Genomic DNA, 15272 nt, shown 5'->3' with positions numbered 1-15272 from the left:
ATGGTTTCTAGCTAATATTTTCATGAACTTCAACTCATTTAGGATGCAGGATCGATTAAGCAGAAGTCTGACTAGATGGATAGTCTATAAATTATTTTGGAAAACTTTGGCCTTGAACTCTCTAGTTCCCACTACTCCTATAGAATAACATGTGCAACAAGTCAGCTGTTAAAAAGAGTTTCTTCCAAGGACCAACCCCAAGACAGTTACATGAAGCAGAATGAACATCTCATGTACATCACAAAGAAAGAAAAAGATTTTAGGGAAACTTTACCTTTTGTTCAAGGTCATTTGTTAAGAACCTTATTGCTACAGGTACTGAGAGTTTCTTTTTAGTTTTTTTGGCCTTATGTCTTCTAATAAGTTCCTCTGGTTGGCAAGAGGCAAAGAGTAATCCAAAAATCTGGGCTGCAGTGAGCCACACCCAGCTATGTGGATGTCTCAGGTGACAGTGCACATAACCTAAGGGAACCAAAATGCATTTTCAGATGTTTCAACTTTCCTGACTCTTTGGTGGTAAATGTGATTAGTGTAGGCATTCATTATCTATAATGTGCTTGGATTTAGGAACCAAAGAAGGACAAAATAGTCACTGCTTCCCAGAAGCTTTCAAGAAGCTAGGGGTAAGTGAGGTGGTGAAACACTGGAAACAACTAGAAAACCAACTCCTAACATGGTGAATGACAAAAGAGGTACGAGTAAGCCCAGAAACAGACCTGTTCTATTAGAATTAGTTTCAGGTTCAAAGGAGAGAAGGTGGCTGTAACATTTATAATTTCTAAATTAAGTAACATAAATAATGCATATAGGCACACATTTGTTTCTAATAATTCTTAAAATCAGTGGAAACTTATCATTGATTTCTTGAGGCTTTATGTGTGCCAGGCACAGGACTAAGTGTGTTAGATAAATTATCTTGTTTAGACCTCACAACAGTTATGAGACATCAGAACTGTCAGTTGCATTTTAAAGATGAGGAAAGCTTTCAGATGAGCTAGCTGATGTGCCAACTGTAACAGGCAAAACCAGGCCTGGGCCCCAACTTGATTTGGCCCTAAAGCTTATACTCCTGAGTGACATGCCCAATCTGAAAAGCCTTGTGGGTTTTAGGGAACAGGATTAAAATTCTGGATGAACCATGTCATATCTGAGTTTTAGTCTATGCTGCTTTATTTCATTAACAGGGTTTTACTTTTGTTCTCTGTGTATTCTATTTTGTAACAATCTGGCCATGCCTCAGTGAAGTCATACCAGAGTGGGCCATATAGTAACTTTGCAACTGTACTTAAAGCTTTCATTCCAATGTCTATTTCCTATAGACTAATCAAAATTGAGTATGTTAAACAAAAAAATTCTAGGATCTTATTTTTCATTTAGAGAGTGATATATAATAAATGTCCCAGAGAAGTTAAATGGTTTACTAAATCATGGCACATTTGCATGGTGGATTATTTATAGCTATTTTAAAAAACCAGCTACTAAGTGTGTTATGGTATAATAATATTCTTATTTAGGTACAAATAAGATAATGAAATGTATTACTAGTTAAGTCATAAATATGTATTACTTTTCTTGGGGCGCCTGGGTGGCTCAGTGGGGAGCCTGCTTCCCTCCTCTCTCTGCCTGCCTCTCTGCCTACTTGTGATTTCTCTCTGTCAAATAAATAAATAAATTATTAAAAAAAAATGTATTACTTTTCTTAGAAAGAAACGTTTTCACTGTAATCAATTTGAAAGGGCCTTTTAAATCTTTTTCTCATGGACCTTTTCCCTGACATTATATACTTTCTGAGTGTTCATATTCTAATTTCCCAAATCCGTTTTCAATATTTCTATTACAACTAATGTGTTTGTTTTTAACTTTCAATAAAAAGGAAACACTTACTCCAGATTTTATTCAGCGTCTCAGAGGGCTTGGTAAACTGAATGATATTACATTCCTTGATGAGTTTACTAATCAATGTAAGAAAACTAAACAGAAGGCGATCTGCCGCTTTTTCTTCAGTCTCTTCCATGATCTAAAAACAGGATGAATGTAAATCAAGTAAGATAATTTCAAAGTTTCTAATGGATGTTTTTACTCCAGCATGTAAATCTGTACCAGGGTTTCTCAACATCGACTGACATTTTGGGTCAGAAGATTCTCTGTTATGGGAGCTGCCCTGTGCTCTGTGGAATGATCCGCAGCATTCCTGGCCTCTGCCCACTAGATGTTAGCAGCAGCCTCCACCCTCCAGTTGTGACCAACCAAAAAATGTCTCCATATGTTGCTAAGTGTAGAGTGGTTGGTGGTGGGCTGGTGAAATCAACCATGCAGGAGAAATTTCACTCTTCATATACTACAGAAGATAACTTACTTTAAACCTCATTAAAAAAAAAAAGATTCAACTACACAATTCTTCTTTTCCCCCCCAACTACACTACATTCTTGCTTTCATTAATAACATTTTTTGAACACAAATAATATTTAATCTATTAGCTAAGCCACCTTAAGTAAAACTATAAAAATTAGCACAAGTTTTATTCTTTGGCAAATTACTTACATCTTTAAAGTTTTCAGGATCAATTTCCTTTTCGATCACAGGAAGAACAGTTCCAAGTCTTCTCTCAAAAGAGACTCCTTCACTTTCCACAAACAGGCCACAGATGAGGGCAGCCAGTTGTCTATTTAACCTCTACCAAAAATAAACCACCAGAAGACAATGTTAACACAACTTGGGGGGCCATTTCCAAAATCATAAAATGAAGGTGGGCATGACTTTATCCTCAATATCTCTTTATGATGCCAGAAGTCAACAGAATATGGATCTTTGGTGGCTAACATGAAAAGTATGGAGAATTCTTCATACCCAAGAATAACATTAAAAAAAAAATGGAACTCATCATTACCTATTAATACCTTCCCCCCATTTAAGTTAAAAAAAAAAAATCATGGTTAAGTATCAAATAATGTAAAGAACTGTGAAATCATTATGTTGTATACTTGAAACTAATATAACATGTATGTCAATTATACTTCAGTAATAAAAAAATTTTAATTAAAAAAAGGAAATAAATTTCATACAGTACCCCCATTCCCCATTCTGACTTTAATACTTAAAGCCAATATTAAGATATGACATACATTGTTTATATTCCACAAACAGAGGCCACTGATGATGATGGCAGAGTCAGCAATGGGATACAATCATTGACAAAAATTATGTTTCATTAGCTGAATAAGCAAAACTGAAAACAAAGATTCATCAATGGGGACTGGTTAAGTATATAAATGATACATTCACGTGGCAGTGTAACTGGCCGACAATCATGTAGTGCGACTATATATGTATTCTTACTTAAAACATCAAAAACTAAGACTTTTCATTGAAATATGACTAAAAGCAACCCTAACCTTTTTTGTTCCAAACCAGGTGGTAACCATATCAAAAAGCCAATCTTTTTTCTCAAGGTTGATTTTACTAAGTAAGGATTTGATTGTCATGGATGCCATCTTTTTGCACATGGCAGAGTCATCATTCACCATCATTAGACAAAGAGGAATAAAGAACATTCCACAGTTCTCATGGAGCAGTCCCTAAAAGAAAACAGGCAGTTATGAGCATACTCAGACTAGAATTCTCACAGGTGCTCAGATGGGAGGACTGTGGCTCCCAGGGCTCAAGGGGAACATGCACAGTTTGTGATTCAAGGTACCTGAGGGAATGTGTCAAAGAGACAGGAGATCATTTCCAAAGCAGACTCTCTCCCAGTCTCATGTTCGTAACTAGGGCAAGAAGATTAGACAGACTTGTTAGTATCTTTTAAATTTACCAATAATTGTTTTTAAAAATTTTAAACATTGTTTTAAGGTGTTCATCTATTTCTTAAAAAGTGGAAAAAACTCCATTTTCCCAACTTTAATGTTTTTATATATCTATTATGCTACCATACATCTTTAAATGTAATTGTGTTAGGTTTTTTTAGCATTCTCCTTAAGTAGATGCTAATGAAAATCAATGCTCAGACTGAATTTGAAAAGCAACCTTCAGAGAACTGTCAAGGAAGCCATGCACATTGTTTGATAATCAAGTCAATGATGCACAGGGTAAGACCCTTAGAGAAGGTGCCATCAGGTTTAGGTTTTATCATTTTTAAGACAGCTGCCACATTAAAATGAGAGAGGATACTAACTCTCTGCCCCTGTGTAGTTTATGGCTTAAACTTACTTCAATTGAGCAAGCACGAATTCCAAGTTTGGTCTCAATTTGTCACCCAAGGGATAGTCAAGAATATATTTCAGAAAAACCTAGGAACAGAAGTCACACAGATGATTATTTGGGTCCTGTCTCTCCAGGATTCCTGCTTCCTAAGGCACACTGGTAAGTTACAAAGACTTTTCATAAGAGTAATTGCCTTCAGAGTCAACAATGTACTTTCCTTTCTCCTCTGACCTGACTTACTCAGGTCCTTCCCCACGTGCCTGCTTAAGACTCAAGTCCTGGCCTACCACTGGCATGGCTGTTTTGGGCTCCAAATCTACGCTCACTTGTAGGAAGCACCTCTCTTCCATAGGTGGCAGGCTGTGGTGGATTCAGTATGGACTATGGTTCAACCCTGGATTTCCCCATGAATAAGAATGACAATGAGGACAATATTAATACTGACGAGAGTAACTATTTCATTTATTAAATCTCTTCTATATGCCAAACATTGTACTAAGTGTTTCTCAGTTAACTGTCATCACTCCCTTAGAAGGTAGGGGATAAGTAACCCCATTTTACAGATGCTGAGGACAACGATAGCACAGAGAGGCAAGTTAACTTGCTCATCTGACAATACCAGAATTCCATGCTATCCTAGTCTATTTGCATCCAAACGCTCTGTTTTCAAGCCATTATACTAGTCAGCCTCCTTTATTAATAAACTGCAAAAGCTAAGGCACATCATTATACTTTTTAAGGCCTGTTTTTTTTCATAATACCTCATAATAATTTTCAAAATACCCCATAAAATGGGGGTATTATTTCTTCTGAAGGGTAACTACAAATGGAAGTCATGTATGTAAAGTTCTGGACACATAGCTAGAGCTTGATAAATAACAGCTGGCCCTCCTTCTTCCTAACAATACTCAAGGAGACTTTTTCTAGAGACCTGCTTCCTCCCTTTCCAATGTGTCTCAGCAGCCCACAGATTCCTTCAACCCCGAGTTTTTATTTCCAATTCAGACCCTTCTACATCCTGGATGTGATATGCACTCATATAATCATGGATGAACAAATGTATAAAAATAGATCTTCTCACATCATTCTCCTCCCTTGATTTCAATAGCTTACTGCTAGTAGTATAAAGCCCTAAAATCTTCAACAAGACCATAAGGTCCTGCCTGACTTGGCTCCTTCTGTTTAGCTCCTCCAAAAAGCGAGGCCCTTACTGACCTTGAGGTTCACCTTCTGCAGGCACTGGCTATCCCCTTTTACCTAGAAAGCTAAGACTTATTCTTCCTTCACATTTTGGCTTACAGGCCAATTCTCAGGAAAGCCCTGATTCTAACACTAGGGTAGTCCTCAACCTGATCATATGCTCCTCCATATTTTCTCAATTCTAAGAGGCACAGTTTTTCTTATTTTAACATCTCTGAAATCGGGCTATGTCTTGAAATTGATGGCATCTTACACTGTGTCATAGATTTTTTCTTTCTTTGAGGTGTATAAATAATGGTGTGTCTTGTAAAAGATGAAATATAACAGTGCTTTCCCCCTCCCGGTACTTAGGATGGTCTGTAATTAAAGAACTGTGGAATTTTTGCTTTGTGGATGTCTACTGTAAAAATTTCATTGATAGAGACTGTAAAAATTTTGTTGACTGCTTTTCCAGCAGCACCTGGCACACAGTGATACACACAATTAATTGACTGAACCAAGGGATGGAAACCTTTGGTGCAGGCTACTATGCTGCAGAAGGAAAACGTCTTCACCTATTTGAAACATTCCACTTGTGATGGGCTATAACTCAAATGCTCTTTGTTAACTGAAAATGCCCTTAGGACAAAGCAGAGTTGCTCCTCATACTTGATAAGTAAATGGGTTCCTGAGTCTTAGAATAAAGTAACAACCATGTGACACAAAATAATCTACAGAATTCAGCCAGTGTTGACATGTCTCTAAAAACTAAACTGAAAAGACAGGACCCGACCCTTCCCATGGGAATAAGGTGTCTCGACAAACCTGTCTGCACTGGACTCTGACAGGTTCACTTTGAGCGGAAATTGCCAACTTGGATACTTTCCGCACGACATCATCAATTTCCGGGACCAACAACTTTCTTGATAAAATGGCCTAAGATACAAAAGGAAAAGACATCTCATTTCATCTTCTACTGCAGATGGGTGTAAGCTGACCCGATGTTAAAGCAGTCATAGGCAACCTCAAAAATAATGACGGTAATCGCCAAAAGCTAAAGAACACACTTAAAAATGTTTAAAATGGTGAATTTTAAGTTTTATATATATTTTACAACATTAAAAAATAAAGGAAAAAACTCCAATGTCTAATACAATGAATACAAGCATGGTATTTTGTTTTTTAAGATTTTATTCACTTATTTGACAGAGTGAGAGAGCACAAGCAGGGGGAGTGGCAAACAAGAGGCAGAGGGAGAAGCAGGCTCCCCACTGAGCAGGGAACCCAATACAGGGCTTGATCCCAGGACCCCAGGACAATGACCTGAGCCGAAGGCAAATGTTCAACCAACTGAGCCACCCAGGCGCCCCACAAGCATGGTATTTTTTAACCTATATTTTCCTATATCTTTATAGAAGTCTCTGGAAGTGTTGATAGGGAGTTTATGTTCAAACGTCTTAATAAGTAGATATATTAACTTACAATTAATCCACCAAAATCATAACAATGTTTACAAATTAATTTTGGAAATCTATAGCTAGTCAAAACACTATGTTCCACATTATTCTAAGTATCTAACCTAAGACTCATAAAGTATAAAATCCAACATGCTGGTGACACCGTACCTTCAGAAGACCAAATGCAGTGGCCTGTCTTGAAGTATCATAAATGTCTTCCTCAGCATATGCTAATAGAACTTGAAGCTGCTTTTCAGTTATCTGGTAAGATTTTACTTTCTTCACAAGTATGGTCACACACTGCAAATTACAATAGTGAGGTTAATAACTAGGACATCTTACAAATGAAGATTCATTGAAATGGTATGGATTTAACACAACATCAGTGCTTTTTTACACAGGATACCAACCCTGTGGCCTTAGTAAACTAATCTGGAAAAAATTCTGACCAAGACCACAAAGGGCAATGGGGAAAACTATAATTTTGATGTTAATTCTGGTCCTGGTTATTTTAAGTACAATTGAAAACACCTCACCTTGAAACAATTTACCACCAGGTGGAAGTTCTGGCCCCTAGCAGCTCCAAGTTTTGCATAGTCCTTCAGCAAAAGGAAAAGGTGTTTGGTCAGCTGTTCTGCTTTTGTTTCTATGGAAGGCAGAGGGAACCTCAAGACCCAGATCAGGCATTGTAAAGCACCTGTGATCACCTGAAAAACAAAAATAATACCAATCAACCTGTGTAGTGACCAAATTCAATAACCCAGCACCCAAGGCTATGTAGGCTCTAAAAGTGATCAAGTTGAAAGAGTAAAATACTCTGTCCAGCTCAGTCTGGAAGAACTGTACCAAAAGCCTGAGAAGAGAGGGAGGTTTCCTTTTCTCTGTGGTAGAACTTACTGCTTCTCCATGGCAAGTAAAGATATATCCCAAGCAAATAAGAAAAAGTGGTCAGTGTATTCTTAACCTGTACGAGTAAATGACTGGATGGGCTGGCCAATTTTAGCACCTTTGTTTTGTGTGTGGAAAAATACATTATAAATGACTTCTATTTTCTAGACTTGTACTTTAATCCATTCTAAGCTTATGTATATAAGGCATTCTAAATATTAGAAATACAAAGATAAAGAGAACAATGCCCCTCTGTTTTCATCCTTTTTTTTTTTTTTTAAGATTTTATTTATTTGACAGAGAGAGAGAGATCACAAGTAGGCAGAGAGGCAGGCAGAGGAAGAGGAGGAAGCAGGCTCCCTGCTGAGCAGAGAGCCCCATGTGGGGCTCGATCCCAGGACCCTGAGATCATGACCTGAGCCGAAAGTAGAGGCTTAACCCACTGAGCCACCCAGGTGCCCCTTTTTATCCTTTTTTAAATTTTTAATTTTACTAAGTAGACTCCATGCCCAATGTGGGGCTTGAACTCACAACCTTTGGATCAAGAGTTGAATGCTCAACCAACTGAGACAGGCACCCCACACCATCCCTCTATTTAAGGAACAGACAGCTGGCTCAGAAACTAAGCATGGGAACAATACATTATAGACTTTAATATAGTTAAGTTCTGTACAAAAGATATGAAAAACATATGCTGGAGCCAAGCAATTACATGAGAACCCCTGAACCTCTGGGATAAACCTTAGAGATTGCTGACATCACCTAGTTCAGCTCTACCTAACAGACCCATGCTGTCTGGTTGCTGTAATGGTCTTTTTGGACTGAATTAAATGAAGACAAAGGAAAGGCCTTGGGAGTTGGAAAGGCCAGGGCTCATATCCCAAGCTCTCCCAGTTTATTAGCTATTTGACTACAGATATATTACTTAACCTCCTGGCACCTTCACTGTAAGAGAGGAAATCGGGAAATGGGAGAAGTGTAGGTTCTGGAGTCTGACAGACTGAGGCTCATATACGAGATCTGTGATCCGGGCCAAGTCACTTAGCCCAAGGCCTAGTTTTCTCTTTGATAAAACAGAAGCATTAATAATATGTACCTCATGGGTCATTATGAGGATTCATACCAGTGGGGGGCAGTAGTATCAAGGATGATAAAGATGATTACAGCTGACATGGGACCATACTACTCACCCTCATGACACTGTCATGAAATAAGTAATGGATGTTCCAGGGCTTGTAAAACTGTTAACGGCTATCCAAATACATGGGATTGTTACACTGAAAATCAATGTAATTCAGGGAACAGAGGGAGTTGATAATATCATAAATCCACTTAAAAACTCAATCATCTTGTAAAGAACAGGCCTTGAAGTTCTGGATATTTTGTATGACACGGCTCTTGTGAAGGAACGGAACTCACCTTCACATCCATAGAAACCAGGCAGTCTATGAGGAGAGAGACAAAAGGATCCAACATTTCCAGAATAGGTTCACTTGAAGACTTGATCTTGGAAGTCTTCAGACTCAGATGTAGCAGCTAAAAGATTTAAAACGGTATTTCACACCAGTTGCTCACAAGACCAACTGAGTTAAGTAAAGGTGAAATGATTTTGAGAGACAAGCATGAAATATTAAGATGCTTCTGTCTAATGTGACAGAAATTCTGAAGGAATGGGAAAGAGCCTGGGAGATTCTCTTATAAGTGAGGAAAGTGGGAGCTCAGGGTGGAGCTGAGACACTAAGTTCATTTACCAAGTGATTACTCAGCATTTACTTTGATTCAGGTGCTGGCTCCGCACACAGGACACAGCAGTAATCAAGATGAACATGGTCCCTGCATAATGGATCTCAGTCAGGAAGGCAGACTAGCAAATAATTAATTAACTGTAAATGCGGTGTGCTTTGAGACTTCTGTGAGGACCCCGGCAAAGGGAGGAGCAGGAGGTGAGGTCCTGGAGTGGGAAGAGTGTGGGGACTACAGAACAGAAGCCAGGGGGGTTGGGATGTGTTGCAGTGGTACAACAGGAGGCTAGGCCCTCATAGCGCAGAAGGAGGACTGGGCTCTTAGGAAAACTGGGAGCCAACGAAGGCTTTTAAAAGGAAAAAAATGATCAAATTTTTGTTTTTAGAAGCTCACAGCTTTAAAAAAAAAATTCAAAATAAATTTAGAGCTGCCTATACAAAACAATAGCAAACCCATAATAAATGTTAGGTCAGAATCATTAATTCTGAGACAGTTATATCATCAAAATAAGCACTGGAAGAGAGAAAAGGGTAAATGGGCCAATTCACCTTTTAAAAAACTCATAGTTTACTTATGGTAAGGCATTTACAGTGGAAATGAGCAGTACTGGAAATTTAGCATACTCACTGTGGGTAGCAAATTGCACTTTAATTCTTACCCGAAGCCCGGATTCAATAAATATGTGCATGTTGGTTTTCCTGCTCACAACAGCTTTCTGCCCACCTCGAACTGGAGTTGGGGGGAGCAGAAGACAGCTCTCGGGTGGGAGACGTGGATCTAGTGCAGGAGCTTCTGGATTTCTGTCAATCACAAAGGAGAAACAGGGAGAACACTGTATGTTGCATTCCAAGCAGTTACAGTGGCCCTGCCTGGTGACTGGAGCCCAGCACTAAGTAATGTGATGTTCACTGTGGGCATTTTCTCTCCTTTAGCCATGAGAAACAGAAAGATTCTTAGATTGTTCATCAAGGCTGTAGAACCTTACAAAGAGATACCAGATCGACAAACACACAGTTAAGATGAATAGTAAGGGGACATGCCATTTGAATTTTGAAACATATGACAAGGAGTTTCTTTTAGAACCCAGAAGTAAAATCCAAAGGAAGGTATTTTAAAACCTTTTGAGATCTAAAAATCTGTTTAACCAGTATATATTTATATATATATAAATATATAATCAGTATATATTTAAAATCTATCCTAACTTTGACTCAGTAAATAAAACAAAAACGGTCTCAGAGAAGTGCCAAAATACCTGGCTGCTGTCACAGCTAAGTCATTCCTTTACTGGAAAACTAATCTTGAGGTGAAATTTATCACTTGGAAGGATGTTAACCCAAACACCACAAAGTAGTACCATTTTATAACTCGGGCAAACTATATATATATATATATATACATACATACACACTCACACACACACACACTGCTAAGGTACATTATTAAATTAATCCACTTAGTAAGAACTGAATGGCTTATCAGAAGCAAGCACCTAAAGGACAGTTTTTTTGTTTTTGTTTTTATTTCAAACTTACTTTTCTTTTTCTGTTAACAAGGGGAGATTTTCACTGACCAAACCATAACTGAGCAATAGAATGGATTCTGCCGTCATCTCCTGATTTACAATTAATCCTGCTGTGATTCGGCGCAAGGTTTCATGAACTTTCCGGGCCAGTTTTAAACTCGTAGTATTTTGTAAGATCTAGAGGCAAACATAAATATCAAGAATTGCATTTTTATTTGTTATGATGGTAGTTTTTAAAATATGTATTTACTTTTTAATATATGTTTGGTTTTCTTCTAATTAAAAAAGAAACATTCTTAATAGAATTTCAAACAGAACATACAAAGTATTATTTACACATAACCTCAATCCCAGAGACAACCACTGTCAGCAGCAAGTGTGCCTCTGGATATCTTGTGCTTTTTCTTGGTGGGACCTTAGGGCACAGGGCTGGAGATATGAAGTGACACTTGGAAGATGTCAATCCTCCAAGTGTGTTATAGGCAAGCACACACACACACACACAACATTTACAAAATGCAGTCACTACTCATCTAAAGCCACACTAATAAAGTGCTGTGATGGCCAAGCCTCAGGGTTTGATATTAGTCATTGGGCCAAATCAGAGAAACTTAATGGGAATCCAGGACCATCAACCCCAACACATACCTCAGCATTTAATAGCTATTCCCTTGCACAGGACATGGTATTAATAACTTTAATTACCTTGGAGGGACTTGATAATATACATGGAAAACTATGTATTCTGTTGACTCTTTTTCATCCTTAAGACATATCTAACATTCTTAGGTTTAGATAAGATTAATGCATTGTAGAAACAATTACAGAGTTCATCTAACACCAAAACATTTGGAATTATGGTTAATTCATGTCATTAAATAGTGCTGGTTTTAGTACATAATATTGTAAAAAAAAAAAAAGGGAATATTAACATTTACTGAATGCTCACCCCTGTGGTAGGCACAGAGAACATTACGAAGGTAAGCAAACTACAGTCCCTGACCAATAGGAGGCAGAATGAAAACAGTGCAGAGAATGTGAGCTTTGGAACAGAAAGATCTACAGCTAAATCCTTATTTTCCTCCTTCACCACAACTTTTCTACCTTTCTGAACCTGCATTTTCTTATCTGTTAGATGAAAGAAGTACTGTTGATCTCAGAGTGGTTGTGCGGATTAGAAGTGATAATGAAACAATGCTCGGAACATAATACCTGTTCAACAAATGCCACTTTCCTCCCTCTTAGCCGTCTGACTCTACAAAAGCTATGTTCTTAGCTGCTGACTTAACCCAGCTATAAAATTCACCTGCATTTCAATTTTTTTGCTTCTGCATTGCATGGTTTACATCTAGGAGTCTGGTTCTTGGTTTAGAATGCCCAACTAGGGCTGCCAGCTAGTGGCTATATGGTACAGGTGCCCTTAGCACTAACGGAAATCCCGGTGGTCAGAGCCAGCATTAAGGTTTATCCTGCGTGGCTCCAAGAACTCATGATATGTAACGTGGAGATCTCCTGTATTACATTCAAGTCCTTACCTCTTTTAATGGAAGAATAAGTTTTGTAACCTGATCTTTCCCTACAAACGTGCCCAGGATTTCGTAAGAATCATAACTCTTGCTTCTTCGTGCCTCCATGACTTTGGAGAGGATCTGTTTCACTTCCTTCTCTTCAGCAATGGCACCAAACAACTCATGGTTAAAAATCTTTGAGAGAAAAAAGCCAAATGGCAATTAAATGCAATCAGCAAGATACGTCAGCATAAGCAGTCTCTGATACATCTAGATCAGGGAAAAGCAAGTTGGACAGGACTGAAATTAGATGGTAGGAATTCCTATTAGATTTCACTTTTTCAAGGTAGTTCAGGGACCAATTACTGAAAGACAAGCAAATACAGAGACACCTGAAGGGTTATTTCTAAGGGGAAACAAAAGAAGAATACTATATAGATTTACATATGTAATTATAAACTATATAGACAGGCACTTCTTTGATATTCTTTGATATTCTTCTTTGAGTTTACCAAAGAGTAATTTCTCCTTAAAAAACTCATATGATATTTGCAACTTAATTATCAAGACTGATACGTTTAATTCAAAATGTTTTTAAGTATCTACATTTCTTTTAATGAATGAACAAAGGCTGTGTGGCAAATTTAGTTTCTTTTTAATCCCCCCAATTATCACATCATCCAATTTTAAAAATTGATTGTTATTAATTTTTCATTATTATTGGTTGTTATTCTATTTTTCATTATTATAGGTAAAGCTTTATACTTTTATATAAACCCCAGACTAAATATATCTCTGACTATTCCTTTAAAACAGATTCTTGGAAGTAGTTGAAATTTTTGCTTATTCTAAAGCTCTTGACACACAACATTAGTATTCTTTCCAGAAAGGTTATACCAAAACTCATGATCTACTAGCAATGGCAGAGTGCCCATCTCACAGCATTTGATCAGCTTTTAAAATCTCTGCTAATCTAAGAGATAAAACAGTACATTATTTTCATTTCTGCAGGCCATAATTATTTCTTAATTTGTGAACTGATTTTGTGTCCTTTGCCCAGTTAAAAAAAAAAACAGTGGAACTTCCTTTTTCTAAATCTTACCTCAATCATTATATCTAAACAAGAGTCCAAATCCCCAACTTGTAGCTTGTTGGTGAGGCCTTGAAGCAACATGTAAACAGTGAAAGTCAGCACATGGACCTAAAATGAAATGCACAGTAAGAATATGAATGGTGAAGCATACCACACAAGGAAAAAAGTAAGATCTAAGATGTACTACAGACAGCACTTAGAGTAGTATCTGTCATTACTGTAGGGAGAAGCTTTGACAAGTATCACCATGTAAGAGACTTTAACCAAATGATCATTTTGAACATTACGGTGCTTGGGCTCTACTACTGTGACTAAACCAGGCCACTGATTTATAAAGAAAGGCACAAAAGCCTTGCACTTTAAAAACCAACTTGTGAATTAAGGAGCTTGCCAATGTTGAGTGCAATCCAAAGCTGTTCTGAAGGAAACAGATTTTTGCCCTTAACAGTAACCATAGCTAACATTCATTCCTAAGAGCTTACTGTTGGCTATTAATACTGCTGTATTAACACAGCATAGATGTATTAAATCCTTTAATCCTCATTTACTATATCTATGGTGTAGTTGCTATATTACCATCACTTTTCAGAGAGGGAAGCTGAGGCACAGAGAGATCAAGTAACTTGCCACAGGTTGCATGGGGAGGAGAGTCAGGATTTGAAACTGTATAGACCGGTGCCAAAGCCTCTGCTCTGTATCACTATGTTATGTTGCCTCTCAAGCTTTTTGCATTCTTTATGCTGCTTCTAATGCTATAAAATAATCACAGTGAATGTCAGATAATGATCAAAGGCTAAGGAAACATAATTGGTTGTCAGTACATAATTGGTTATCAATAGACAGATTTGATTTTATTTTTTAAGTAATCTCTACACCCAACGTGGGGCTCAAACTCAACCCTAAGATCAAGAGTTGCATGCTATACTAACTGAGATAGCCAGGTACCCCGTGATTGGATTCTAAAGGCATAATTTCATATATATCTACTGGAGATCTTCATGTACTTTTATATACTTAAAATGTTTGCTGAGAGCTTTATACTTAAAAGTCCTTTTGTGGGGGATGGAGAACGACATTTGAAGAATACACTTTTGACAGTGTCTACCCAATTAACATTAAAACTCAAACTAGTTGTTCTCCCATCCCTATTTTAGTGATTTTAACAAATCATGGAATGGACTTAAAAAACAGGTGGTTAGAGAAAAAAGGGCTACTCATTTAAGTATCTCAGGTGCTCCATTCAAATGTGAATAAATCCAAAAGACAGAGATATATTGTATTTATCCTTCTATGCTCAGGCCTAACACAGCATGTCACATAAAGCAGCCACGAAATAAATGCTGGCTGAATGAAAAGAATAAAAATGAGTACTGACTGGGGCTCGGACTCCAGGGAAAATGGAGAAAGCACACACTACTCTGTCTCTCCCACGGAAAGCAGCTGTAACAGCTGGAAAAGGGGCATGGAATAGCTATATTCCATGGAGAATATACGGGGAAGAACACCAGAACACAAGCACCACCAAACTTGCAGGGCATTTATCACTGTTTTCTGTTCAGTATCCCTCCGCTAGAGGTGCCTGGGTGGCTCAGTGGGTTAAGCCTCTGCCTTCAGCTCAGGTCATGATCTCAGGGTCCTGGAATCGAGCCCCTCATCAGGTTCTCTGCTCAGCAGGAAG

At 37.9% G+C, this 15272-nt stretch overlaps 1 protein-coding gene across 1 annotated transcript in view; it reads right to left on the bottom strand.

The window, feature by feature from the left end:
• Window positions 1-15272, bottom strand: part of UTP20 (UTP20 small subunit processome component) — a 98412-nt gene that overhangs the window by 7080 nt on the left and 76060 nt on the right. The window contains exons 44-57 of the mRNA XM_032844307.1: window positions 13604-13702; window positions 12529-12696; window positions 11004-11170; window positions 10127-10268; window positions 9145-9261; window positions 7374-7544; window positions 7006-7137; window positions 6206-6316; window positions 4208-4287; window positions 3696-3765; window positions 3394-3576; window positions 2543-2674; window positions 1885-2017; window positions 275-462 (exon numbers count right to left, since the gene is read on the bottom strand). Of these exons, the coding sequence (XP_032700198.1) occupies window positions 275-462; window positions 1885-2017; window positions 2543-2674; window positions 3394-3576; window positions 3696-3765; window positions 4208-4287; window positions 6206-6316; window positions 7006-7137; window positions 7374-7544; window positions 9145-9261; window positions 10127-10268; window positions 11004-11170; window positions 12529-12696; window positions 13604-13702 (1893 nt within the window). The remainder of the gene's footprint in view (window positions 1-274; window positions 463-1884; window positions 2018-2542; window positions 2675-3393; window positions 3577-3695; window positions 3766-4207; window positions 4288-6205; window positions 6317-7005; window positions 7138-7373; window positions 7545-9144; window positions 9262-10126; window positions 10269-11003; window positions 11171-12528; window positions 12697-13603; window positions 13703-15272) is intronic.

This window comes from Lontra canadensis, unplaced genomic scaffold (genome assembly GCF_010015895.1).
Source record: "Lontra canadensis isolate GAN:19392208 unplaced genomic scaffold, GSC_riverotter_1.0 scaffold150, whole genome shotgun sequence".
NCBI lineage: Eukaryota > Metazoa > Chordata > Mammalia > Carnivora > Mustelidae > Lontra > Lontra canadensis.
Note: the sequence above shows the minus strand (reverse complement) of the source record. Positions and strands in the feature narration are given on the sequence as shown.